Here is a 27916-nt window from a genome sequence, read left to right as displayed (position 1 = left end):
GATCTCATTTTAGGTGGTTGTGAGCCACCATGTGGTTGCTGGGACGTGGGTTTCTCCCTCCTGGAACTCACTCTGTGGACCAGGCTGACCTTGAATTTACAGATATCTGACAGTCTCTGCCTTCTGGGTGCTGGGATTAAAGGCCTGAGCCACCACCACCTGGCTATGTGGTTTTGCTCGCAGTATGGTGCTCACAGAGGTTAGAAGAGGGTGTCAGTTCTGCTGTTGTATGCTGCCAAGCTTGCACGGGTCCTCTAGAAGAACAGCCAGTACTCATACCAGCTAAGCAGTTTGTCCAGCCCTGTAAAGTTTTTGATTATTAAATCTTTTTTTTTTCTTCTTCTTCTTCTTTTTTCGAGACAGGGTTTCTCTGTAGCTTTCGAGCCTGACCTGGAACTCACTCTTGTAGCCCAGGCTGGCCTCAAACTCACAGAGATCCACCTGTCTCTACCTCCCAAGTGCTGGGATTAAAGGCATGTGCCACCACCTTCCGGCTTGATTATTCAATCTTATTATGTCTGTTTAGATGTTCTTTTCTTTTCCTTTTATGGTTTTTTGAGACAGGATTTCTCTGTAGCTTTGGAGTCTGTCCTGGAACTAGCTCTTGTAGACCAGGCTGGCCTCGAACTCACAGAGATCCACCTGCCTCTGTTCTCCAAGTGCTGGGATTGAAGGTGAGCACCATCACTGCCTGACTTTCCTTTTTTTTTTTCTTCAAGACAGTTTCTCTGTAGCTTTGGTTGTCCTAGAGATAGCTCTGTAGACCACTCTGCCTCCCAAGTGCTGGAGTCAAAGGCATAAGCTCTGCTTTGCTTAGATTTGTTTTGAAATGACTCATTTCATTTAGTCTCATTGAATTGATTGTTTCAAGGAATTGATTCTGTTCTTTCAGATTGTCCATCCAGTTTGTTGGCGTACAGTTCTAAATGATTTCAGTCCTTTTCCCCCAATGTTGTTACGAGTTTGTAGTATGTATATATTTTTCTTTTTAAAACTTCAGCCTGCAGCCTGAAGACCTGGAGGGGATTGTTCAGCAATAAAGAGTGCATACTGTTCTTGCAAAGTGTTGGGATCTTCAGAATACCTATCACAGAGGACCCGAGTTAGGATCCCAGCAGGCATGTAGAACAGATCATAACTGCTTGGTATTTCAGCTCCAGGGAGTATAAAGCTCTCCTGGCTACTGCAGGCATCTGCATTCACATGCATATAACTTGTGTGCTTCCTCTATTTGATTCAATTTAAAAAATTAAATATATGTATAAACAACAGTTAGTAAAAAAGTCTGTGAGAAACTATAATTATAATATCAAAAAGTAAATAATAAAAATTTTCAAAACTCTTCCACTTGGTACTTAGAAGTATTTTCCTTTTTTATATTAGAGATTTAGCCTAAGACCTTGCTATATCCTTGACAAGCCTTAGCTGATGTAGCACAAAAACCCCTGAGACAGATATTGGGGTTACAGCTGAAGATCAGAGAGGCAGAGCAATAAGCCACTAGAGAGACCTTTTACTTCTACCAGTGCTCAGACTGCCCAGACTGCCCTGTGTCTCCACCAAACCTCAGACTCCACACTCCAGTGAGTTCCTGTCTCTTCCCCATATTATTCCTCTCTCCGCCCAGCCATATCGCTCCTGTCTCCACCTCCCTAGTGCTGGGATTAAAGGTGTGAGCCACCACCACTTGGATCTGTTTCTGGATCGATTTTGTGTAGCCTAGGGTAGCCTTGAACTCATGGAGATGGAGATCTGTCTACCTCTGTCTCTGGAGTCCTGGGATTAAAGGCCACCACTCCCTGGCCTCTAGTGGCTTAGCTTTGCATTCTGATCATCAAGTAAGCTTTATTTATTAAAAGACAGATAAATATCACTATACATTCCTAGCTTCTGATTTTGTTGTTTCTTGTATTCTCTTCACTAAATTTTATTTCTGCTGTACTTTTTTTCTTCTGATAACCTTGGATTAAGTTTTTTGCATATTTCTCATCCTGGAATTTGCTATGCTGGCCCTCAACTTGTAGATAGATATTCCTTCCTGCCTCTATTTTCTCAGTACTGGGGTTATTGAAGATGTATGTTACTAAGCCTGATTTCCTCCCACCCTTTTTTTTTTAAAGATTAAAAAATTTGCGTGCGTGTGCGTGCACACACGTGTGCACAGTATGTCTGTTAACTGCTGAGCCATCCATCTCTCCAGTCCCAGAGCTGGCTTTTAAAACAAGCAAACAAAAACCATATGTAGTTAATAATATAATTATCTTCAGTACTAATTTTGCTGAATATCATGTTTCATTCAGTCTCCAGTATTTTCATTTGCCTCAACATTCTTAATTTCCCTAATTTTTTCTGATAATTTTTTCTTTGACCGATTGTTCATTTTAGAATACAGTTTTATTACCATCTATGTATACATTTTTCTGATTTTTGTACTGTCATTGATTTCTGTTTTCTTTCCATGGTGGCTGGATCTCATTATGGATCGTTGTGAGCCACCATGTGGTTGCTGGGAATTGAACTCAGGATCTCTGGCAGAGCAGCTAGTGCTCTTATTCACTGAGCCATCTCTCCTGCCAGTTTTGTTTGTCTTTTTTTCAAGACAGGGTTTCTCTGTGTAACAGTTCTGCTGCCCTGGAACTCGCTTTGTAGACCAGGCTTGCCTCAAACTCAGTTTGCCTCTTCCCAAGCACTGAAGGCATGTGCCATTACTGCCCAGCTTCTCCTTCCATTTTGAAGGGAAGTTTGGCTGGATATATTGGCTTGCAGTTTTCTCTTCAGCACTTTGAATGTATTTATTTCCATCTAGTATGTAAGATTTAAGAAATCTGTGAAAAATATAACAGGAGTTTCCTTGTATGTGATTAGTTGATTTTCTTGGTGGCTTTAATATTCTCTGTGTTCTTTGATTTTCAACAATTTTGATGTACCACAGTATGGTCTTCTATATTCTGGACCTTTATAGATGCTGGGCAACTTCCAGTCTATTTGGGGGTCCTTTGAACTTGAATTTCTGTGTATTCCTCTCAGGTTTGGGAAGTCTTTTCAAGCAAACTTCTGGTCCTTTTTTTCTTGAAACATTATGTAGTCTATTGGTGCACTTGGTGGTTTCTTGTTTTTATATTTTCTTCACACTTTTTTTTTATTCTTTTGAGTACATAGTTTTTAATTACCTGTTTTTTGGGGTTTTTTTTTTTTTTGGCTTTGTTTTGCTTTTAGAAGGGTGCAATGATTAGTGTTTTAAATTTAGCAAGATCTACAATCACCTGGGAGATGGGCTTCTGGACGTGCCTGTGAGGGATTTCCCTGATTACTTTAATTGGCATGAGAAGGAGGACTCTGGGATCTGGGCTGTAAAAGTAAAAGCGAGCAAGCTCAGCCTTCTCTGCGTACATTGATCCACCTCTCTCTCCTGTCTGTCTGGAATGTAGCTAACTGCTTCAGCTCCTGCTGCCTTGAACTGCAACTCAAGCATTTTGAAGCTCTTCCCTTAAATCTTTTTGTTGTTGTGTTTTCTTACTGCAGTAAGAAAAGAAAGCACAGGATGTGGTAGGTGCTGGGCAGTAAACACCGCGCCCCCCGAGAGTATTTGCTAAGAGCTGGCCTCCCAGCCCTTGGAATTCTCTCTGGCGTTTGCCAGTTTTCTTTCTTCTACTTGATGACATTTTCTGTTGAATTCCTCTAGTTCTGTTTTAGTCCTCTAGTAAATTTCATTTCAGGCTGGGCGGTGGTGGTGCAAGCTTTTAAACCAGCACTGGTGAGGCAGAGGCAGACAGATCTCTGAATTTGAGGCCAGCCTGGTCTACAGAGTGAGTTTCAGGACAGCCAGGGTTTAAAAAATTTTCATTTCAGTTCTGTTCTCTCACCTCAGGGTTGTTGTTGTTTGGAATTTCCCTGTGATATTTTAATTTTGCTCATGCATTGGTTGAATTTTATTTTTAATTGTTTGTTATGTTATAGATAGACAATTGAGTTTCTTAGACAATATTTTGAATTCTTTATTGGGTTTTATGTACTTTTTGGAGTTCGTTTGTGGAGAAATTTCTCCCTCCTTTGTTTTATATTGGGTCATATTCCACCCCCATTCTCCAGCCCTGGTATTTCCCTACCTCACAAACTGAAGCTGCTAGTGGATCTGAGCTGAACTGGTTTGGTGAGTGGCAGTATCTGAGAAAGTGAAAGGTTCTTCTTACCCTTTATATTATGATTATTGCTGGGATTGGAATGTTTATAGAGTTACCATAAATGTCAGCATTTCTGGGAGTAACAAGGCCACTTATTCTGCTTTTTAAGAACTGTTCTCTTATTTTAAGTATTTTTAGTGCTAACAGTATTACATTGTGTGGATGCGTTAATTTTATTTTCATCAGTTGGTGAATTCAAGGGTGTTTACACTTAGGACTTTATATATACCTAGGAATGGAAATGCTAAGTGATTTAGTAATTTTGTGTTTAGACCTTTCAGGAATTGCTAGAAAAGTTGCTTTTTATCTAATTTTATGTTCCCAGTAGCAGTATGCGAGTTTCTGTTTCTCCAGATGCCCATTAGCACTTATTTGGTTGTAGCCTGTCTAGTGAGTATGGAGTGGTCTGAAATTGTAAGAATACCAAAAAAATTTTCATTTCTCTGATTAGTGATTTGTGTATTTTTCATGTACTTATTTGTGTGTGTGTGTGTGTGTGTGTGTGTGTGTGTATACATACATACTTTTGTTGGAAAAATGTCTTAATCTAGTTTTGGGTTATATTATTGCTATGTTTTCTTTTGTGGTCTTGGGGATAAACCAAGGGCCTGAGCTTCTACCCTGGAGCCTTCTCATGATTGTAATTGAGCTCTTTGTCTTTCAATTGTAAGCATTCCTCGTTCTAGATATTAGTAGTACATATGATGCACAAGTATTCTGAACTGATCTTGATCATAACGTTTTTTGGTGTTTTGTTTTGTTTTGATTTGTTTTCTTGTTTTCGAGGCAGGGTTTCCCACTCCTCGATGTCCTAGAACTCACCTTGCAGACTAGGCTGACTTTGAACTCACTGAGAACTCCCTGCCTCTGCCTCCCAAGTGCTGGGAACTAAAGGCATGGGCGCCATTGCCTGAACTTTACCATAACCTTTTAAAGTACAAAATTTTTAAAAAATTTGACAAACTCTTTTTTTGTGTATTTGATATTATATTTTGAAAACATTGTATAATCTGTGGTCATGAAGATTTACACCTGCTTTTTTTTCTAGAGCCTTTAATGAAATGTTTTTTTTTTGTATTTTTTTTGAATGAAATGTTTTTAAAGTAATGGTATGAGTTAAGCTACTCAACGTTACTCCTTTACATGTTGGTAACTTTTTGACTCAGTTATAGTATTAAAAAGACTTGTTACTAGCTGTGTGTGGTAATTCATGCTTATAATCCTAGCACTTGCTAAAATAAGTCAGGATGATGACTGTTTGGAGACAGCCTGGGCAAAAGAGTGACCCTGTTCCCTTAGAAAAAGTATTCTTTTTTTTTTCTTTTTCTTTTTTTTATTGTGTGGTCTTGTTGACATGTGTTTAAAAAACAAACTAGCAGCAAATATGTAAGGGTGACATCAGGTGTCTTCAGTCGCTCTCCACCTTAAATTTTGAACTAGGATGTCTCAGTGAACTTGGAGCTCAGCAGTTTAGCTAGGCTGGTCAGCCTCAGGAATATTTCTTCCCCATTTTCTCCACTTCTAGTTCTTAGAACAGTAGTTTGCCAATTGCTTCATCTTTGAAATTAGAATGTGAATGTTTAAAGTTTGTACTTTTCCAAGATGATTTAGACATCTATGCATCTTCTGTATTTCATATTAGATTTGTTAATTTCTTCAGTGTCCTCCATTAGAATTTTGATAGAGAATGTGCTGAAAGCTATAGGCTACTTCAGGCAGTGTTGCTGTTCTGGCTTCCAGTCTATCAATATGGAATGACATCTAAGTTGTACTTTCATTTCTTTCAATATTGTTTTGTAATTTTCAGTTTATAAGTCTCAGACATTTGCTAATGTATCCACAACTTAATTTTGACATTTATTTATTGATCTATTTATGTGTATATGCATGTACATTTTAGAAGTTATAGAACAATTTGTGGGAGTTGATTTTTCTCCTACTTTATGTGGGTTCCAGGGTTTAACTTAGGTCATCAGTACCCACATCCAAGTACCCACATCCACTGAGCCATGCTGACCCTAAATACCTTTTATTCTATTAAAATAAAATTGTATTTCAGGATTCATCAGATTGCTTATTCATAAATATAGTTGATTTTGTATATTGTTTTTTTAATTATTTTTTAATGTGTATAGGTTTTGTTTTTTTTTTTTGGTTTTTTTTGGTTTTTTAAGACAGGGTTTCTCTGTGGCTTTGGAGCCTGTCCTGGAACTAGCTCTGTAGACCAGGCTGGTCTCGAACTCACAGAAATCCGCCTGCGTGTATAGGTTTTTTGCCTACACATCTTTACAATGTGCACTGTGCCTGCAGAATCAAAGATGGTTGTGAGCCACCATGTGGGTACTGGGAATCAAACTCGGGTCCTCTGGAAGAGCATGAGCCAGCTTCACAGCCTAGCATATTGATATTAAAATTTGTTTGACTTGTTCATTAGTTCAGATAGATTTTCAGTGCACATATCTGCAAATGTAGATTACTTCTGTAAATGTACCTTACTTCTCTACTTACTCTGCCTAATTATTTTTGCTAGAATCTCTAGTGATGATGCACAGATGTGGAAAGAGCAACAGACATTCCCAATCATCAGAAAACCATTTGGTGTTTTCATTATATCACTAACTGTTTTAGTGGTGATTTTGACATTGAAGAATTCCCTTTCACCCCTGTGTGTTAGTAAGTTTCTTGGTGTTTTGACTTTAAGTTTTCAGAGCTTTCTGTCCATGGTGGTAAGGACAGCTGTTGTGTTACAGAGCAGAACAGCTCACATCATGGCACACAGGAAATAGAGAACCGTGTCTAAGCTAACTGGTTTCTTCCTCCTGCTGGTTCCCCAGCCTGTTGTGTTGTGCCATACACATTCAGGTTGGGTCTCTCTTCCCTCTAGTTTTTCCTTTCTGGAAACACACCCTCTCAGCCCTGTGCGCACATGTGCCAGTAAAGCTAGCACTCTGCTTACCTATTCTCCATGGTTCTTCTATTTAATCGAATTACAATTAAGATTAACCATCATTCTATATTTCATTAATTTGTCAGTTTGGCGCTTATTTGGCTCTTTTCCTCCCTTTATCTACCAGTGTGTATTAAACTTTGTAGTCTTAGGGTTAGTATCACTTGTGGTATATAGTACAATTTTTTTTTTAATTGCTAGGTTTGGTTTGCTTTTTTGTGATAATGTTTGTCTGGTTTTAGTTTGAGGTAGTAATGGCCTCATGGAATGTGTTATGACATGGGGGTTTGCTTTGTTTTTGTCTTAATGGGTATTAAATTTAGGGCCTCATATATGCTAGGTGAACTCTATATCTAGTCTATATCCCCAGCCATTTTTTTTGACTTTTTATATTGAGAAAGGGTCTCATTAAGTTGTTTAGACTGAACTTACTGTACAGTGTCTTTGGCAGGCCTTGAGCTTGTGATCCAGATTCTGCCTTTGTCTCTGGAGTAGCTGGGATTGAGTCTGTGCCATTATGCCTGGTTTTGTTTTGTTGGTGATGTTAGTGACTGAGCACAAATCTGTGTTCTATTGGTGAGCTGTACTCCCGGTTTTTTGTAGTCTGCAATGGGACAAATACCATTATATGTGACAGAGGTATTTTGCTGTTTTAAAAAGATAAATAAGAGCTCAGCGGAGGTGTCGAACGCCTTTGATCTCAGCTCTCAGGAGGCAGAAGCAGGTGAATCTCTGAGTTTGAGGCCAGCCTGGTCTACAAAGTGAGTTCCAGGACTGGCTCCAAAGCTACTGAGCAACCCTGTCTCAAAAAAACAAAACAAAACAAGAATCTGTAGCCCTAGTAGTAATCAGAACTGCATGATGGGGCCCTATCTCAGCTTGTGCTCTCTACCCTGTGTAAAATAGATGATGAATATTGTCTGGAAAACATTTGAAAATAATTTAAAAGCTGGACATCGTGTTACATGCTGTAATCGCAAGTACTTGAGAGTTGAAGGAAAGATCAGGAGTTCAAACTAGCCTCAGCTACATAGGGAGTTTGACGCTAGCCTGGACTACAAGAGTTCCATCCAGTCTCAAAAACAAACAAAACACCCATAGTCTATGTATATAATTTTCACTCCTTGCTTCTCAGCGGCTCAAACAAACACTAATCCAATTTTTGTTCTAAAAGATTTACTTCTCTTGTCATTTCATATTAGTGTAATGATATAGTGTATAGTCTCTAAGCTTTGCTTTTCACCTTACATATTTTGACTTGTCATAAGCACACTGGATCTCATCTGACTTGCATGTGATTATATGTGGTAACATGTAGCAATAACTTGTTTACACTGCTGAGTAGTATTTAGCATAGCTATATATACACATCCTATTTTCCTTTCCTTAGTTGGTCACCATTTGGTATGTTTTGGCATTAGGGCTATTTTATTATTTTAGCTGGTGTGTGCTCTCTGAACTGTAATCTACCAACATAAGAAGTTGACGTCCATTCTCTACAATACATTGTGTTCATTTTTGAAAGTTTATACTTGTAGAATGGGAATAAGAGCTTGTTTCTTTTGTGAGAATTTCAGTGGTGTTGAGTTTTAGCTCCTGCTTTGTCCGCTGCTGCTGCTCAGCCTGTATAAAGGCTTGCACAATCTACCATTTGCTCATTTGATTGTCATTCATTCTTCCTGTTGCCCTCCAGCATTCAAAGCTTGTGTTATAGTCATCTTTTTTTGATTGTCCTTTTTCATAACTTGTTTCAATGTTGTCCACTTGCATCAAGGAAACTAAGGCTATACAGAAAAGCTCTTTCTCAGAAAACAAAAAATAAATTAATTTTTTAAAATGGAGGAAATGGATTAGGGAACTTCTTTCCACTTTTCCAACTGTTCAAAGTGTTGTGACTGTTTGGGCAATCTGGGAAGAAGGTAGGTGAGAGTTGAGGTGTTGTAAATGTGAAGAAGAAAGAAAAAGAAAGTATCTTCTGTCTTACTAGTTATTTTCACTTTACAGTTTGTTACACTATTTAAGGAACGTGCTGGTAATTTTTTCCTAAAAGTAAATGTTTTAGGCATTAAGAACTGTATAGACTCTCTAACTACTAACCTTTGCCTTGGTGGCAAAAAAAAAAAGCCATAGACCATCTAGAAATGAATAGTGTGACTCTATACTCCAATAAAATGTTACCCCAAAAGTCTAATGTAATAGTTTATCAGACCCTAATTTGGGGTAGGGGGCAGATTTGAGACAGGGTTTCTCTGTATGTAGCCCTTGCTGCTGTGGAATTCATTTTGTAGACCAGGCCGACTTCAAATACCTGCCTCTGTCGCCACTAAAAGTGTTCACTACTACACCCAACTGAGGTCCTAAATCATGTTCTACATGATTTTGGCGAGGAGCAATGCATGTGATCACTGAATACAGATTTATCTCACTCTGATATCTACTTCTTTGTACTCTGCTGGCTTCTTTGTTTGCTCAAAGAAATAGCCAGAAAACTGAAGCTTGGCCTGAGTATTTTCTGAGAAAGCTGAATTGCCACTATCTAATGGGAACAGCAACCTCAAGAAGGGAACAAGACAGTCTTGAAACCTAGGATTGAAACTTTGTTTAGGAATGAGGGGACAGATACAATACTAACAAACACAGGAGCTCACTTTAATTAAAACCACTCACACTTTTAGAGTTGACAGATTTTGACAACTCCCAACTTTTGTTTTTGATAATCCATAGCAAATAATATCAAGCTTCTTACTGTTCAAGCCAGAATCCTTTTACATCTTTAAAATTGTTTTGAGCCTGCCTATTATTTTGGTTTTTCAAGACAGGCTTTCTCTGTGTAGCCCTGGCTGTCCTGGAACTTGCTCTGTAGACAAGGCTGGCCTCAAAGGCACAGAGATCTGCCTGACTCTGCCTCCCGAGTGCTGGGATTAAAGGCATGTGCACCACTGCTCACAGACTTCTTGCTGACAGAGTGGGTTTAAATAATTAATTAAATCCATTAATTAATATTGAAGTTATTTTCTCTTTTAGCTATTCGGTCAGAGAAGAAACGTCTTAGGAAGCCAAGCAAGTGGCTTCTGGAATATTCAGAAGAATATGACCAGATATTTGCTCCTAAGAAAAAACAAAAGAAGGTACAGGAACAAGTGCATAAGGTATGCAGCAACATTTTATAAGGTGGCAGTTTACCTGTAGTATCATATTTTATCTTCAGAAGACCATTACTTCTTTAACTGAGGTCCTCCTTCTCTGGTGTTTGTTTTGTGTAGTCTCTTGTTTACTGTTAGCTTCTAGCACAGTGTCTGCATACCCTGTGTTAGTTATTCATAAGGTGTGTGAGTGAATCAACTTAACATGTTTCTTCCTTTTTACCCTCTGCTTTTGAAGAGTGTTTTAGTACTTAGGAAGATTGTTATGATGAAGCATTAACAGCCTGGATAATAAAATGAAAATGCATAGTTTTGCCTTAACTTTTTTTTGTGAACTAAAGTTCTCATAATGCTAACTAATCTCTTTACTTTTATTTTACACTCTTGTGAATTAACAGTATGTATGTAATTAGTAGCAAAGGAATGTCCTGTACTTTGTTAGCCATTGCACTGTGGTTTAAAAAAAGTGAAGACCCTTATCTGTTAATTTTATTAGTGGCTATAAAATAAAAAGACTTAAAGATTTTCATCTTTCTCTACATTAAGCTCAGTCCTTTTATTAAACTTTAAAATTCTTTAAAAGTAAAAATAATTGTTTCTTTTAATTAAGGGGTTTAGTTTTAATTGGTAATATTAGGAGGAACTTTGATTTTTTTTCTCCCTCTCATTGGTTTTACATTATAGAGTTTAAATGTTAAACATTTTTCTTTTTAATTATGCTAAAATATTTCACAAAGTCTATTATAGTAGCTATTTTAAGCATACAGTTCTACAAGTTAGAGTAGTTGTGCTATTATACAACCATAAGTATCATTCATCTCTAGAATTATTTATTTTCTTAAACTGAAAAGCAATACTTATTGGACAAATAATTCTCTTTTCTAATATTTCCATTTTTTTTTAAAAATCTCCATGAGTTTGATTCTTCCAGATTGAACTAGTGGAGTTTTGTACTACTTTGAACTGTTTCCCTTAGCATAATATCCTCAGGCTTAATTCACGTTATAGCAAGTATCAGAATCTCTTGGGTTTGTTTTGTTATGTTTTGTTTTGGGGGGGGGGTGTGTTGTTTGTTTGTTTTGTTTTCTGAGACAGGGTTTCTCTGTGTAGCCTTGGCTGTCCTAGTGTAGACGAGACTGGCCTTGAACTCACAGATCTGCCTTCTGAGTGCCCGCACCAAGATTAAAGGTGTGAGCTACCACCACCACCAGGTCCTTTATGTTTCGTGTTTTTAATTGCCCTTTCATTCCCCTTTTGGTAAATTGTAATAATTTTGTCCTGTATAGCTGGGCGATGGTGGCGCACGCCTTTAATCCCAGCACTTGGGAGGCAGAGGCAGGCGGATCTCTGTGAGTTCGAGACCAGCCTGGTCTACAGAGCTAGTTCCAGGACAGGCTCCAAAGCCACAGAGAAACCCTGTCTCGAAAAACCAAAAAAAAAAAAAAAAAAAAAAAAAAATTTGTCCTGTGTATTCTATTTGTATCTACTATGTTTAGGTAAGTTCCCGCTGTGAAGACGAAAGCCTTCTTGCCCGATGTCGCTCTAGTGCTCAGAACAAGCAGGTGGATGAGAATTCTTTGATTTCAACTAAAGAAGAGCCTCCAGTTCTTGAAAGAGAGGCTCCATTTTTGGAAGGGCCCTTGGCTCAGTCAGATCTTGGAGTTGGACACGCTGAGTTGCCACAGCTGACCTTATCTGTTCCTGTGGCTCCAGAAGTCTCTCCGCAGCCTGCCCTTGAGTCTGAGGAATTGCTTGTTAAAACACCAGGTAAGGTGGGGCTGGGGTCTCAGTGTATAAGCAGCTGTGATTGGATGCAGCAGGAACTTTCTTCTATGTGTTGTTGTAAAGCTAACATCTTTTACTGTTTATGATTTTGTTCAAGGAAATTCCTAAAATAGTGGCTAATTTGATATAGCTTCTGACCACAAATGAGTCTGTGGAGTACTGTGAAGGAGATGTCTTTAGAAACTATCCTGTTTTATTGTCCTTTCATGATTATTGATCAGCTGCAGTGTGAACTAACAAACAAGTAGGAATGCTGCACACAGGTGGGCTAGAGAGATGGCTCAGAAATTAAGAGCATTGGCTGCTCTTCTAGAGGTTCTGAGTTCAATTCTCATCAACCACATGGTGGTTCACAACCAATGAAATGTGGTGCCCTCTGGCTTGCAGGCAGAACACTATATGCATAACAAATAAATAAGAATCTTTTAAAAAAAACTTAAATATTTTAGTGGCTGGGTGGTGCTATCATTCATTCATTCATTCATTTATTCCTCCCTTCTCCTTCTTCAAGATGGGTCATTATATAGCCCTGGCTGTCCTGGAACTCCTTCTGTAGATCAGGCTGACCTTGAACTCAAAAAAATCTCTAAAGTTTTTTCATCATGTATAAACTGGCTATAATAGGAACTGGAAAAATAGCTCAGCTAGAAAAATAGCTCAGTTGATGATATGATTGCTGCAGTTCAGTCCCCAGTACCTATATTAAAATTCCAGGTGTAATGGTGCATGTTGGGAATGCCAGTCAGAGGCAGCCTGTGAGCCCTTGGCCCCAGTGAAAACAAGGTGGATGGGCTCTGAGGAACACCTTGCAAAGTTGAGCTCTGGTCTCTACAGGTATACCCTAACAGCATAAAAGGAATCAGTATGTAACATTAGAATTTTGAAAACAAATTAAGCATCTAGTAAGTTTTAGTATTCCCTTTAAGTTCATTTCCAACTGGTTCTCATTTCATTATTTGCTATTTCACCTGGGAAGAATTAAATCTAAAAGTACTATTTGTATCATCCTGGTTATTGGGTGTTGCTTTAGTCTGTCAAGGACTGTTACTTGTCCTTCTATTTAGATAATAAGTATCTATACATCCCCAGCATTAGTTACTGGTATTTTTTCTTAAAATTCTAGTTATTCTTACTGCAGTAAAACAGAATCTTTTTTTTTTTTTTTTTTTTTTTTTTTTTTTTTTTTTTTTTTTTGGTTTTTCGAGACAGGGTTTCTCTGTGGCTTTGGAGCCTGTCCTGGAACTCGCTCTGTAGACCAGGCTGGTCTCGAACTCACAGAGATCCGCCTGCCTCTGCCTCCCGAGTGCTGGGATTAAAGGCGTGCGCCACCATCGCCCGGCTAGTAAAACAGAATCTTAAAAGATTTTTGTTTCATTTTATGTTATGTTGTTTTAATTTTTGCCATGCCAGGGATCACTCCTAGCGATTCACACATGTTAAGCAAGTGACTTGACACTGAACTATATGTCCAACTCCTAAAAGATTTTTTAAATTACATTTATTTGTGTGTGTTTGTATACATGCACAAGTGTGTGAGCACGTCACCACATATTTGTGGAGTTCAGAGGACAACTTTCAGAGGGACAGTTTTCTTCTATCATGTTTGTTTTGGGATCAAACTTAACTTGTCAGGCTTGGCACCAAGTGATTTTATACACTATGCCATCTGGCCTAACTAAAAGGTATGTTTTAAGGAACAGGAATAAGTACTTACTGTATCACACAAGCATACCTGTTTGTGCATGTGTGCGTGCGCATTTATATTGTAGGATTATTTGTTTTACTATTTTCCTATTTTGAGAGTGTTTATAGCACTAGCTGTTCTTGGTACTCACTATAGAACAGGCTGGTCTTTTCATCCACAGAGATCTGCCCATTTCTGTCTCTGGACTGCTGGGATTAAAGGGGTGCACTACCACACATAGTTTGTTTTACTTTTTTGTTTTGTTTCTTTTGTCTTTTTTTGGTGATGTGGGGGGAGGGTTGATCCACACACACACACACAGGATTTCTCTGTATGTAGTCCTGGCTGTTCACTTTGTGGTTCAGGCTGGCCTAATAGGGGTTCTCTGCCTTCCAAGTGCTGTGGTTAAAGGTGTGTGCTACCTCTACCTGGCTTTGTTTTACTTGTTTTGAAGGTCTGTTTGTGCCCAGACTCCAGCTCTACTTTATTTATCCTCACCATCAGTTGATTGCTATAATTCCACTTTTGCCCTTTTGGTTTTGCCCTTTTTCTATGGTTCACACATGCACACAGTCATCATGCATTAATGTGTGCCTTCATTATGTAAAATTAAATGTATTTTAGTAAGCACTGTTTTAGAGTAATATATTCATACTGTTCCTTTTCTTATAACATAATGAAAAATGTAAAAAAGATTGTGACTTATTAATACAAGTTTTTATTTTTCAAAATTAGCTTGTGCTGAATTTTCAAAGCATCTAAGGAAAATTATGTGCATTTCAGGGAATTATGAAAGTAAGCGTCAAAGAAAACCAACTAAGAAACTTCTTGAATCCAATGATTTAGACCCTGGATTTATGCCCAAGAAGGGTGATCTTGGCCTTTCTAGAAAGGTATGTTATTTTTGTCAAATGTAAAATAGGCTTAAACCCATGAAAAACATGATTAAAAATTGCATTTTTCAGTAGTACTTTTAACATTTATCTGCATAGTCATCCTTCTTTAATCGTGGTTTCACTTTCCACAGTTCCAATTAACTAATAACTATACCCTATAAACTATAAGTATTTAATGGCAAATTCAAGAAATACACAATTCATATTTAAAATGCATGTGTGTGACTTATTCTTTGTCCAGGCTGTCTATATCATTGTTTGGGTTACTGGGTTAATTCATGGTATGACAGTTTGCTTTGAAGTGATGCTTTTGACCAATTAGGATTCTAAAGTGCGAGTTTCGTGCTGGCAGCTTGAATATGCTAAAGAGCCTGGTAAGTGCCTTCTTTAAGTGGAAAAGTAAATGTTCTTGTGTTAATAATGAAATAAAACTATATGTTGAGCTTGCTGAGAAGTCTATTAAGAATGAGCCATCATCCCATTAAATTATGACAACAGAAATTTGTGAAACTTTTGATAGTCTTCTACAAACTACAGAAATTACAATCAGAAGTGTTTAATAAGTGCCCAGTTAAAATGGAAAGGTCATTTCATTTGTGGGTGGAACACATAAACCAGAAAGTGTGTTCCAATTGATGGCATAGAGGTGTGTCTGAAGAATTGAGCTGTTGCCAGACGGTGGTGGCACACACCTTTATTACCAGCACTCTGGGAGGCAGAGGTAGGAGATCTCTGTGAGTTCGAGGCCAGTGTGGTCTACAAAGTATGTTCCAGGACTGGCCCCATAGCTACTGGGAAACCTTGTCTCAAAAAACAAAATAAGTAAATAAATTAATTTTAAAACAAGAGTTGAGTCATTATAAAAACCTCAGAAAAAAGTAATACAAAGCTATGCAAATAAAATTTAGCTACAGAGATATTAGGAATAGAGTTGGACTGCAATATCTAAAAATTACAGAGAAGCATTGTCTGCTGTTGCAGAAGTGACTGCCACCTTTTTAGCAGAGTTTGAGAAGTTGATTAATGAGAACTACTGTGGAAAACAAATTTACATGTGATAAACATGTGCCTTTTTAGATAAGGATATCCAGTAAAATATATTCATAAAAGTGCAAAGGAGGGACTGCCTTATGCATAAGATAGATTATGAAGAGGACATGAACTCTGGTATGTAAGTGCACATGAGATATTTTAAGAAAGAGAAGAGAAGAAACCACACTCATGTAATTTATTATGGTATACTTTTTATACTTTATAGTTTGGTCTTGTGCCTAATAAAAAATTCAAGTTTAATATATGTTATGCTATGTGTAGGACTATGTGTAGTATGTATATTTTCAAGAATCCAAAAGAAAGTTCTCAAATATTTCCCTTGTGGCAGGGTAGAGATGGGGACAATGTATGCCAATGTGTATAGAAATTACAGAGTTTTAGTATGCGTCCTTGATCTATGTGAGATCTTATATTTAAAAACTTTTGCAGTACATAGCTTTGATGTGAGCTCATTTCAGGTGTTTTTTGTTTTGTTCTTTCTTTCCTTCCTTTTGACAGTATTAGAAATTGATCCTAGAGCTCACAGATGCTCAGCATGCATTCTGAGATAGATTCCTCCCTTCCCTTCTAAATCATGTTTTTGTTTATTCTTTGAGAATTTCATGCAGTGTATGTTGACTGAATTCATTCCCCCTTCCTAATTCCCCTAGCTCTCACCTTCCTTCCCTCCCCATTCACATTCATATTCTCTTTTCCTGTCTCCTGTAAACAGATAAATAAATAATTTCGGAAATAAAGAACAAAAAATCTTGGAGTCTGGTTTGTGTTGACCAACTATTTCTGTCGGTGTCGTTTTTCCTAGAGTGTGGTTGACATACCAAGTGTTACTACATTGCTAAAACTAATTTTCTCTTAGTCAAATGCAGTAACTCCTTGACTAGTGGTAGGACCTCATGTCTACCTCCTCTCCTCTGTGCTAGGATTTTGTCTGATTTGAATTTATGCATGCCGTCAGGATATGTTTGATTGTCTGGAAAATACTGTTTAATGACTTAACTAGCCTTGGTTTCTTGCTCTTGTTGACAGTGTCAGTGTGGGTTCCAGCTCATGGATTAGTCCTTAAATCTAATTTTAAAGGTTGTTGGTTATTCTCATAACATTTGTGCCCTGCCATAGGCCAAAGCAGCTTTTTTTTTAACCAGTGATAATAAAACACAGTGAGGAATCCCACATCACCCAAGTATATGTGAAGCCAGTCAAGGTGATTTATATATAGCAAGGGGGAAAATCCAAGCAGAGATAGAGGAGGAAAGAAGGTGGAGTTAGGGAGACACCATGTAGCTGTCCAAGAAGTAAGAGGTAACAAACCATGAGCCTCTTGGAAATGGGTTAATTTAAAATGTAAGAACTAGCTAGAAATAGGCCTGAGCCACTGGCCAAAGAGTATTGTGATTAATACAGTTTTTGTGTGATTATTCAGGTCTGGGTGGCTGGGAAACAGAAGCACATTTACACTTGGGCACGAGAACCTCCTGTCTTTATCTCCTCAACAACGTTTATTTTAGGCTATGTTACCAGACTGAGATTTTCTTTACAAATGAAATACATTTTTATGATAAAGTTGGTGCTAGTTGTTATTTATTTACTTTAAGGCAGATTCTTGCTCAGTTTTAGTCTGTACTGGCATTTACTGTATATATGGTACTCTGGTCCCATATTTGTGTTCCTTTTTGTCAACCTCTCAACTGTTAGAGTCCCTGGCATGAGAAGCCATGGCCAGCTTGCACAATATTTTTTCCTAAACTTAAAACCTTTTAACCTGATTTGTGTTGTTTTGTAGCATGAATTCTAGATGGTCTTAATAATAAAAGCCCAGAGTCAGATATAGGGGTTAATGCTGAAGATCAGAGAAGCGGGGAGGCCAGCCACTAGAGAGTTCTTTTACCTCTACCAATGCTCAGGCAGAAGGCATGATTCTGTCCTCAGACTGTACTGAGCTTCTGACTCCTTTTGCATTATATTCCTCTCGGTCTGCCCAGCCATATCACTCCTGTCTCCACTTACTTCTCTTGTGCTGAGATTACCTTTGTGTGAGCTCTGTTTCTCTGTTAGACAGATTCAGTCTTGTGCAGCCCAGGGTGGGCTTGAACTAACAGAGATTGCTCTGCCTCTGTCTCTCGAGTCCTGGGATTAAAGTTCAAATATTTGAAATCATGATTTTGCAGTTACAGATTTGCTTTTCACTAACAGTGAAAAGTCCAGTATTAAATGGTACACCGAAGTAGAAAGTTAATTCTATTATCAAAATAGAATTGGTTCTTTAGAAGTCTGACTGGAGAGGTGACTTGGAGAATAAAGGACTCATCTCCAAGCCTGATAACCTGAATCTGATTCCTGAGCCACACAATGAAAGGAAAGAACCAACTCCTCTAAGTTGTCCTTTGACCTCCTCAATTCCCAATATGCACAGATTCCTCTCCAATAACACAAAATAACTGAATATAAAAAGTATTTTTGATGAATCTTGAAAAGGAAAATAAATAATACTATAAAATCATAGTTAGTGATTCATAGTCATTGGTGTTGACTCAGCGCCTTTAATCCAGCACTTGAGAGGCAGAGGCCAGGTGAATCTCAGTGAACTCGAGCCAGCCTGGTCCACAAAGTGAGCTCCAGGAAAGCCAGAGCAATTAGACAAGAAACCATGTCTCAAAAAAACCAGAAATAAATAAATAAATGAAAATAAATGTCATAGTTTTTGGATTTCTATCCTTGCTTAGCTGGAGCAAGCTTAGGTCTTATAATCTTTCCCCTTCCCTCCCTTCCTTTTCTGAGACAGGGTTTCTCTGTGTAGCCCTAGCTGTCCTGGAATTCTTTCTGTAGACCAGGCTGGCCTCAAACTTAATATCTACCTGCCCTTGCCTCCTGAGTGCTGGAATTAAAGGTAAACGTTTACTGCCACCACCCAACAAGTATTTATTTATTTATTTATTTTTAAATATTTTTTACGATTTATTTAACTTTATTTTATGTGAAGGTGTCAGATTCCCTGTAACTGGATCTTCAGACCGTTGTGAACTGCCATGTGGGTGCTGGGAATTGAACCTGGGTCCTCTGGAAGAGCAGTCAGTACTCTTAAGCACTGAGCCATCTCTCCAGCCCCCAAGTATTTATTTTCATATTAATAGAATATCATTTATTTAAGGACTTTAGCCAGGTATAGTAACCTTTCCTTTTTCTAAACTTTTAGGTTAAGTGTACAAAGTAATGGATTTAATTGTGGCATTTTTGTATCTGTGTTCCATTGTCCATTGCTTTCAGTCCTTCCCCTCTTCTACTGTACTTCCAGTACCTCTTATTCCCCACTGGTCCTTTCTCCTTTCAAATAGAGTCACCTGCTTCATTTAGGGTGTTTAATAATAACTTTAATCTAAAATAGTAAGTTGTCATGCTATTCCATAATTTAGAATTGTTTTATTGTTCAGTGTTCATTGTTCCTTGAGTCAGTTTTTCAATGCTATTTGGTATAGTATGTATTTAAACAGAACGTATACTAAAATTGGAACATACAGAGAATTGGGTCTTTGTATAATGATGGTATGGATATTGTTCAAGTATATATGTGTGTGTGTGTGTATTACATTACATGAAAACACAGAATTGAGACAAGGTCTATGTAGCTTAAAATGACGTGTATAGCTGAGGATGACCTTGAACTCCTAATACACCACCACAGCCAGTATGGTCCTTGTTTTTTTGCTTTATTTATTTATGTATTTATTTAGTTTTCTTCTGTTTTAAGGCAAGGTCTTATTATCCAGTCTCCAACCACAAATTGTAGTCCTTCTGCTTCAGCTTTCTGGGTGCTTAAATTACTGTATTGATAGTAGAAATTGCCAAAATAACCCAGGATTTGTTGCTATGGCTGTAGCACATACAGTGCTAAAGAATGGTTTTCTGTACCTGGTAAATCCTATTGCTTTCTTCCTATTTACAGTGCTTTGAAGTGGGTTCTTTGGAGAATGGCATTGTTGACTCACGTGCTACATCTCATTTGAAAGAGTATCGTGGAGGTGAGTGTTTTTGATGTTGAGAAAATATAAAGCAGACAAATTTTAAGCACTTTGACTAGAAAGTTAATTTCTTGTTTAAAATGATGAACCCATACAATTATAGTTTTGAGACTTTCTAGACAGTATGCTTTCTGAAATTCATAGGAATCTATTTAGTCTTACACTGTTACCAGTTAAATGAAGTTAAAGTTTTTTAGTATGAAAATATTTGGACCAATTGTGAAATATCAGTTCCTCCTTAATTTCCTCAAGTAGTCTTAACTCTCCAGGTTGTACCATTAATTTCATAGCATTGATCCAGTTTTGATTTCTATGGTAGAAAATGTCCAGTGTAGTTTGAGAGGAAAATCGTAAATTATCTGAGTTGTCCTACACAAATTGATTAGCTTGTTTGTTTATAACATCTAAATTGACTTTAGTTTCTTTGGGTATAAATGTGACTGTTTGTCAAATAGCGTATGCTTGAAAAAGAGAGGGTATATGTTTGATCCTTGTCTGTTGTAGTTGTGTCTTTCATTCTTTTTCTGTTCCCACTATAATGCTTCTTCCCTATAAACCCCAGCTGCTTTCATCTTTTTTTGTTATCTGTTTTCCGTAACACAATGATTTCAGTTAGCTTCCTGCATGGACATACGTGGGGTGTCATTGACTGGAGATGGGAAATTATAGTAACTACTCCTAAAGAAAACTACTCTCTCTCTTTTCCCTCAGCTGTAATGTCTTTCACTGGTTCCTTAGGGAAAGGTGAGGTCTTATACGTCCTCTAGTTCATAATGAATTGTTGACAGAATCCATTTGTCTCCTGTGCACAGCTACTATGAATTCATGAAGAGAATGGCCATGCCATCTCTAGGAGACAGTCTAACAGCATTCTTCTTTTCCCTGGCTCTTACAATTACAGAATTGTTCTTTATTTCACAGTACTCCCCAGTCTTTAGTGGGGTTCATGTAGATGTACTGTTTAGGCCTGGGTACTCAAACGCCACCTATTTTCAGCACTTTGACCTGTTATAATTGCCTTTATTAACCACTGCCTACTGCAAGAAAAATCTCTGCTCAAAGCTAAAAGCAGCATTAATCTATAGATATAAACATAGGCATTTAGAAAGTAGCTTGGCAACATGTCATACAGCAATAAACCAGGTGTTTCTCTCCTCCCTTTCTAGGCATGTGACCTTCCTAAGTCAAAAGCTTTTGATTAGCTTCACAGTACCAATTATGAATGCCATCCAATGGAGCAGGCCTTAGATCCATTCAGAAAGTGACTGTTGCTCCATTAGACTAGTCATGCCACTATTGCACTGGTGGACATATCTTGTTTGTCAGGTTTATAGCTTCCCTAGCACTGTAATGGGACCTTTTAGCATGATGAAAGCTGGCTAACGTGGAGGGAGCTTACCACTCAGTTCCAATTTGAATCCTCACTTTCCTGACCCTTGAGTTGAATTGTTCATAGCCCTGACTGGCCTTGAACTCATTTTATTTTGTAGACCAGGCTGTAGTGTGTTTGTTTGCTTGTTCCCTAGTTCCTTCCTTCCTCTTTTTAGATATAGCTGACAGGGTCTCTTTATATAGCCCTGGCTGTACTGAAACTGGATGTAGACTAGCTGACATCACAGAGATCTGCCTGCCTCTACCTCTCAAATGCTGGAATTGAAGGGGTGTATCGCCAGGCCTGTTCCCTGTAGTGACTTTTAAGGGCTTGATTTTCTTTTATTTGAAATTCCACAGATTATTCCGGTTTTAGAATCATTATTGAATTATCACTTCAAAATTGAGCACATGAAGGCCTGGCGGTGGTGGCGCACGCCTTTAATCCCAGCACTTGGGAGGCAGAGGAAGGTGGATCTCTGTGAGTTCGAGACCAGCCTGGTCTACAAGAGCTAGTTCCAGGACAGGCTCCAAAACCACAGAGAAACCCTGTCTCGAAAAATCAAAAAAAAAAAAAAAATTGAGCACATGACACTAGATATGCTCTGTTGGCAAAATCTTAGATGTGCATTTCTGAGACCATGATCCATGGTTGTTAAGTAGATTATCATACATGTTGGTTGATTTTAGTTATGGGCAGTTAGGAACACCTGTCCATCAGTTTGCTTGCTTTTTTTTTTTTTTTTTTTTAAGGTTAGAGATAATGTCAACCAGCTCATTGTTTAAGAGCATGGATTGCTCTTCCAGAGGACCTGGGTCAGTTCCCAGCACCCATATGGCAGCTCACAGCTATCTTTAATTATAATTCCAGGAAACCCTACACCCTCACCCAGACATACATGCAGGCAAAACACCAATGCACACTAGAAAATAGGTAAATAAATAAACTTATAAGCTTTGTCCTTTGCGAATTTCATTTACATGATTGAGTGCATGAGGATTTTATATCTATAGCTGGGCGAAGTAGTGCACACCTGTGATCCCACTACTTGATAAGATGAAACGGGAATTTCTGTGAGTTAAAGGCCAGTCTGGTTTGTATAGTGCATTCCAGGCCAGCCATAACTACATAATAAGACAAATCAAAACAAACAAAAAAACCCAAATATTTTCTTTTTTCTTGGATACAGTTTCCAGAAACTCTTAACTCACGATAGAGCATTTACCCAGCATGCATGAGACATGAGTTCTCTTCTTAGCACCTGCAAGTAAAAAGAACTCTACGTTAACTCTTCTCTTAGTCTTGAATATTATTAACTCTAGTAAAGTCTCATCCCCATAAAGCAGTCAGAAACAGTAGCATTGATAATAATAGCTTCATTGATTAACTAGCATAAATGTCTTGGAACTTTTTATTTTTTAAAAAGATTCCTCCCACTCTAGTTTTTAGTACTTTAAAGTAGATTTTAAGAGCACATAAAGGTTAAACACAAAGGCCTAGTGAGCTCGAGCCCAGCTGGGTCCACAGATCAAGTTCCAGGAAACTGTCTAGAAAAAAATAAAATAAAATAAAAACAATATCAAGAATGTGAAGCAAAAATGATAAGATGAAATTTTGGTGTCCGCAACCAGAGTTTTTCTCTTTAAACTAATTATTTACAGCCAGATTGGAATCCCCATTGTGCAAAATCAAGAACTGAACAGTATATACAAACTAGACAGTTAAATTTCTTTTTTAAAAGAAGATCTCAATGTGTAACCTTGACTGGAGTGCAACTTTGTTGATAGACCTGAATGGCCTCAAACCTCATGGAAATCAATCTGTCTCTGCCTCCCAGATGGTGGGATGAAATGCATGTGCTACCATGCAGGGCTAGTTAAGTGTTCTTTACAGATAATCTACACCCATTTGACTTAAACCCATCATACTTTCTACTATGTAATGTGATTTTTTTTTTTTTTAGACAAATCCTACTAAGTGGTGATTTTAATACCAAGTGTTTGTTCTTTTGAAGTATAAACTGGTTTTTAGCTGAATTAAGATTGCAGATCAGGGGTGGGAAAGATATCTTTAGAGGCTAAAGGCACTTTCTGTGTGTCTTTATAATCTTAGTTTGGTTGCCAGGACTCTCTGTGTTCTCTGTGCTTTAGCATGTCCTTGCCTACACATGCACACACGCACCATTTCTGACCAGATGATAGAATGTTTTTGAAGATACAGATCACTTTTAAGTACTGCATACAACATTACTATTATAATTATATGATATCCAAACAAATTTCACTACCAGATCTTAAAGTAGACGTTAGTCTAAAATGCTTATTAAATTACTCATAGGTATAAGTATAGGTTAAGATTTTCAAATCTATTTTTTGTCTTACTAAATGAAGAATGCCACAGTAATAGACTATACCAGAGAGCACGAGGTCATTAATCCTAACAACACCCTTCATTCCTGGGATCAGTGTCTAGGGACCTCCTTGAGTAGGCAGGCAGATCCCCCTTTAAGGAGAGACCTATTATATATAAGTCTGGTCAGTGTTAAGACACTTAGGCTTAGGGACTGCAGGTAGAGTGCTTGACTAATGTACATGAAGCATCACAGAGTGTGCTGACACATGCCTATGATCTCAGCTTCTGGAAGATTCAGCAAGAAGGAGTGCCATTAGTCTGATGTCAGCCTGAGCCACAGAGTAAAACCCTGTTCTAGAATATCAGAAAAAAATTCTAATGATAAGAGGATAAACTGTGCAACGGCGGCACTAATTACAGTAGAAGAAAATGAGACAGCATAACTTAGTTCAAATGGGTACAACGAAGGAAGGAATATTGTATAGTACTAGAATTTTTTTTTTTTTTTTTTTTTTGTTTTTCGAGACAGGGTTTCTCTGTGGTTTTGGAGCCTGTCCTGGAACTAGCTCTTGTAGACCAGGCTGGTCTCGAACTCACAGAGATCCGCCTGCCTCTGCCTCCCGAGTGCTGGGATTAAAGGCATGCGCCACCACTGCCCGGCTATAGTACTAGAATTTAAAACATATTTTGGATAGAAAAAGCTGACCACAATTCCATTTTAAAAGTCTATAATAATATACTCATACAGGTTAGTTTTAAAGTAAAAGATGATGGGAATTTTTTTCTTTTGCATTTTATGATTCTGGGCCTGAGTACTTTAAAATTAGGGGAAAGTTATTTAAAATGATGAAAACAATGGTTGGAGAAGTAGTAAATTTTATAAGTTAGAGCATTTATATTCTGTGAGATCCTGTATCAACACTTTCACATTCAGTACCTCTGCACACACAAATAGAAAGAATGGGTATGATGGTTCGTGTTTCTAACCATAGCCCTTAAGAGGCAGAGACAGATGGATTTCTGTTAGTTAAAGGCCAGCCTGGTCTACTTATCAAGTTCTAAGCCAACTAACGACATATGAGACCCTGTCTCAAAAAAAAAAAAATTGTAAATAAGAAAATAGTGGATTCATTCCAAAATGAAATGGACCAAAGCTGGGCATGATTCTCCAATGTCTGGAAGCAAGCTACATGCCCTGAGCATCACCATAGCCAGGACTCAGGAGTGTTTTTCAGAATTCTTTATGAACCTTTAGAAGCTCTTGGAGCCAAGTATGAGACCAGGGAGATGTCTCTGAGAAAGTCTGGAGCAGCTGGGACACTTTCCTCCAGTGAGGTAGGCTCCAAGGTTAGCATGGGAAGCGGAAAGATTTACTTAGTACTAACACCTTGCTTCCTTAAGACAGCTAGTTACAAGAGAAAATTTTAGTGTTAATATATCATCACCATTATTAAATATTAAAACACTTAGTATATATCAAACATGGACAAGGTTTTATTTGACACTGCTAAAAATAAAGAAACCACTACTTCAAAATGAAGTACAGAAATGGTATTGAAAAGGATGGTAGTAAACTCAGGCAGTAATTCCAGTTTACTTGATGCCCTTAGGCTCTATGTTTTAAGATCCAGCAATGTTTTAAGATTCCATATTTGCAGACCAGCCTGGTCTACAGAGCTAGTTCCAGGACAGGCTCCAAAGCCACAGAGAAATCCTGTCTTGAAGATTTAGCTTATGTGGTACATATCATAGAACATCTTATGAAATGCCTGCCCTTAGAGTTTCTATAACAAAGAATTTAAATAGGAAACTGGAATTTCTTTGTCTAGTTCTGCTGGATGAGATTATATATTCACTGTAAATGTTGAATGTTAAAAGGTATACTACCACTCAATGATAATCAATTTAAGTCACAAAATGTAGGGAGATCACTTCCATACCTTCATGAGACAAATTTTATCTTACCTGCTTTCTTTATGGCAAGGTTTTACACTTAAAGTCTTGACTTGTCTAGAACTTACTATGTATCTGGCTGAGCCTGGTTATAAACACATAAAAAAATCTTTTTTTTAGCCTCCTTGAGTACTTGGTTTACATGTGTAAACCACTATTCCTGTCTCCCACCTTAATTTGCTGGCATTACAAATGCATGCCACTATACCCAACATCTTTTACATGGGTTCTGAGGATTGAACTCAGGTCATCATGCAAACAAGACAAATATTTTACTGACTGAGCTATTCCCCCAGTCCCCATCTTAGTTCTTAACCTGTAGTGATAGAAGTTGTTTTTTCCAATCTAGAACTTAGGAACTAGAATTTTTTCCTGCATGGTAAGTGCATTTCCTCTACGTCTTGTCATAAAATGCAGTTACTTTCAATGAAAGATTTATTTGTATTTGTATGTATGTGTGTTTTGCCTGCATCTTTATATGTACATGAAGTCTCTTCCTCTCCCCCGTCTGTGCCAGCTCTCAGCCCATCCTCATGTGAGTGCGCAGTTTTTGAGACAGGGTTTGTCTGTATAGACATGGCTGCCCTTTTTGTTGCCTCTGCCTCCAGAATACTAGGATTAAAGGTGTCCACCATCATGCATGGCACGTGTGTGCACACACTCAAACACAATTTTCTCTTAGAGGTTGCCTTATGTAACCCAGGCTGCAGGTCAGGATGATCTGTGCACTCCTGATCCTTCTGTTTCTCAAGTGATGAGGTTTTAGAAATGTGTCAGTTTGCCTTGCTTGAGATTGCTTTAATTTTGTAAGCACAGATACAACATTTGCTTATTTATATTTGCACCTCAGGGGATAACTCATTGGAGTTGATTCTGTCCTTCTACCATGTTGATTTAAAGGCTAGTCTTAATCAGTGAGTCATCTCTCTGGCCCTAATTTTGTTTTATGACCTATACCTTTGCTATTCGTGTCAGGTCCTGCTAAGAATCCCCACTAATTTACTTTCTTTTCTTGAAGTCAGGGTTTCTCTGTGTAGCCCTCACTGTCCTGGAAATCACTCGTAGACCAGGCTGGCCTCAAACTCAGAGAGATTTACCTGCTTCTGCCTCCCAAGTGATGGGATCAAAGGTGTATTACCACTCCCTGGCAGAAACTTCTTTTTTCACCTTAGAGAAAACCTTTATGGCCGGGCAGTGGTGGCGCACGCCTTTAATCCCAGCACTCGCGAGGCAGAGACAGGCGGATCTTTGTGAGTTCGAGGCCAGCCTGGTCTACAAGAACTAGTTCCAGGACAGGCTCCAAAGCCACAGAGAAACCCTGTCTCGAAAGAGAGAGAGAGAGAGAGAGAGAGAGAGAGAGAGAGAGAGAGAGAAAACCTTTATGTAGGATAGTATATTGACAAACAGTTTCAATTGAAGTATTTGTAACATGAAAATTGATTCAAGGGCTGGAGAGATGGCTCAGTGGTTAAGAGCACTGACTGTTCTTCCAGAATACCATGGTTCAATTCCCACCATGCACATGGCAGCTTACAACTGTCTACAACTTCAAGAAATGACATAAATATACACGCAGGCAAAATACTGATGCACATAAAATGAAAATAAATAATTTTTTTTATAAAAAGAAAATTGATTCAACATACATCAGCAACATTTTATAGACTTTGAGAACGTCCTTTTAGGCTAGAGAGGTGAGTCAGAGGTTAAGATTTCTTGCTGCTCTTACAAGATGATCTGAAATAGGTTCCTAGCACCCATTTAAGACCGTTTACAGCTGCATATAATTTTAGCTCCAGGAATATTCAACATCCTTTTCTGGCCTTCCTAGGCACTACATGTACAAATACTCAGGTATACATAAACACATTTTATATTTTTGAAAGTTATTATGTTTTATTGCTATTTCTTCCTTTCTTGGACTTTTCTGTTAAGTTATTGTAATTAAGTTACAATAAAACCATAGCTATAGTTGTTGAAAATAAATGCTAGTTTTTAGCTTTATGTCTTAAGTAATAGTTTTTTTAATAAGATAAAACCTATTACTGCTGGGAGTGATGGTACACATTTTAATCCCAGTAAAGGCAAGTGGATCTCTTTGAATTCATGGCCAGCCTGTACCACAGCCAAGAGGGAGTCTGTCTCCCAAAAATAATCCAATAAGTAATTTATTTATTTACATCTGCTTTAGTATTCTAGACACTTTAGTTATAAGTAGATTCTGAGTTAGGTATTACTTTACTATAGCTTTTAAGGATCCTTAATTTAAGGATGAAAGTTGCTGAAAATATATTTGAGTAGCTAGCTATTAGGTAACATTTGTTTTCCTTTTGTAGGCACAACCAAGATACTTGATAAACCAAGGAAGCGAAAACGACAAAGGCATGTTACAGCCAGAGTACACTATAAAAAAGTGAGAAAGGACGGCTCCTCAAAAGAGGCTCCACGCTCGGAGGTATCACTCAGTTCCTCACCTTTCCACCTTCCACGCTAGGCGGCCCATCCTCTCCCTTGAAGATTTAAAGAATCTTGACTTA

The 27916-nt window shown here is 38.0% G+C and overlaps 1 protein-coding gene across 7 annotated transcripts in view; it reads left to right on the top strand.

The window, feature by feature from the left end:
* Nsd1 (nuclear receptor binding SET domain protein 1) overlaps positions 1-27916 on the top strand; it is a 102269-nt gene that overhangs the window by 34340 nt on the left and 40013 nt on the right. For all 7 annotated transcript variants that reach the window (XM_075969534.1, XM_075969538.1, XM_075969533.1 and 4 more), the window contains 5 exons: positions 10153-10277; positions 11768-12038; positions 14524-14633; positions 19627-19702; positions 27716-27834. In XM_075969534.1, coding sequence (XP_075825649.1) covers positions 10153-10277; positions 11768-12038; positions 14524-14633; positions 19627-19702; positions 27716-27834 — 701 coding nt within the window. The remainder of the gene's footprint in view (positions 1-10152; positions 10278-11767; positions 12039-14523; positions 14634-19626; positions 19703-27715; positions 27835-27916) is intronic.

Source organism: Microtus pennsylvanicus, chromosome 4, assembly GCF_037038515.1.
Source record: "Microtus pennsylvanicus isolate mMicPen1 chromosome 4, mMicPen1.hap1, whole genome shotgun sequence".
NCBI lineage: Eukaryota > Metazoa > Chordata > Mammalia > Rodentia > Cricetidae > Microtus > Microtus pennsylvanicus.
The sequence above is the reverse complement of the archived record's forward strand: the minus strand, read 5'-3'. Positions and strand labels throughout refer to the sequence as shown.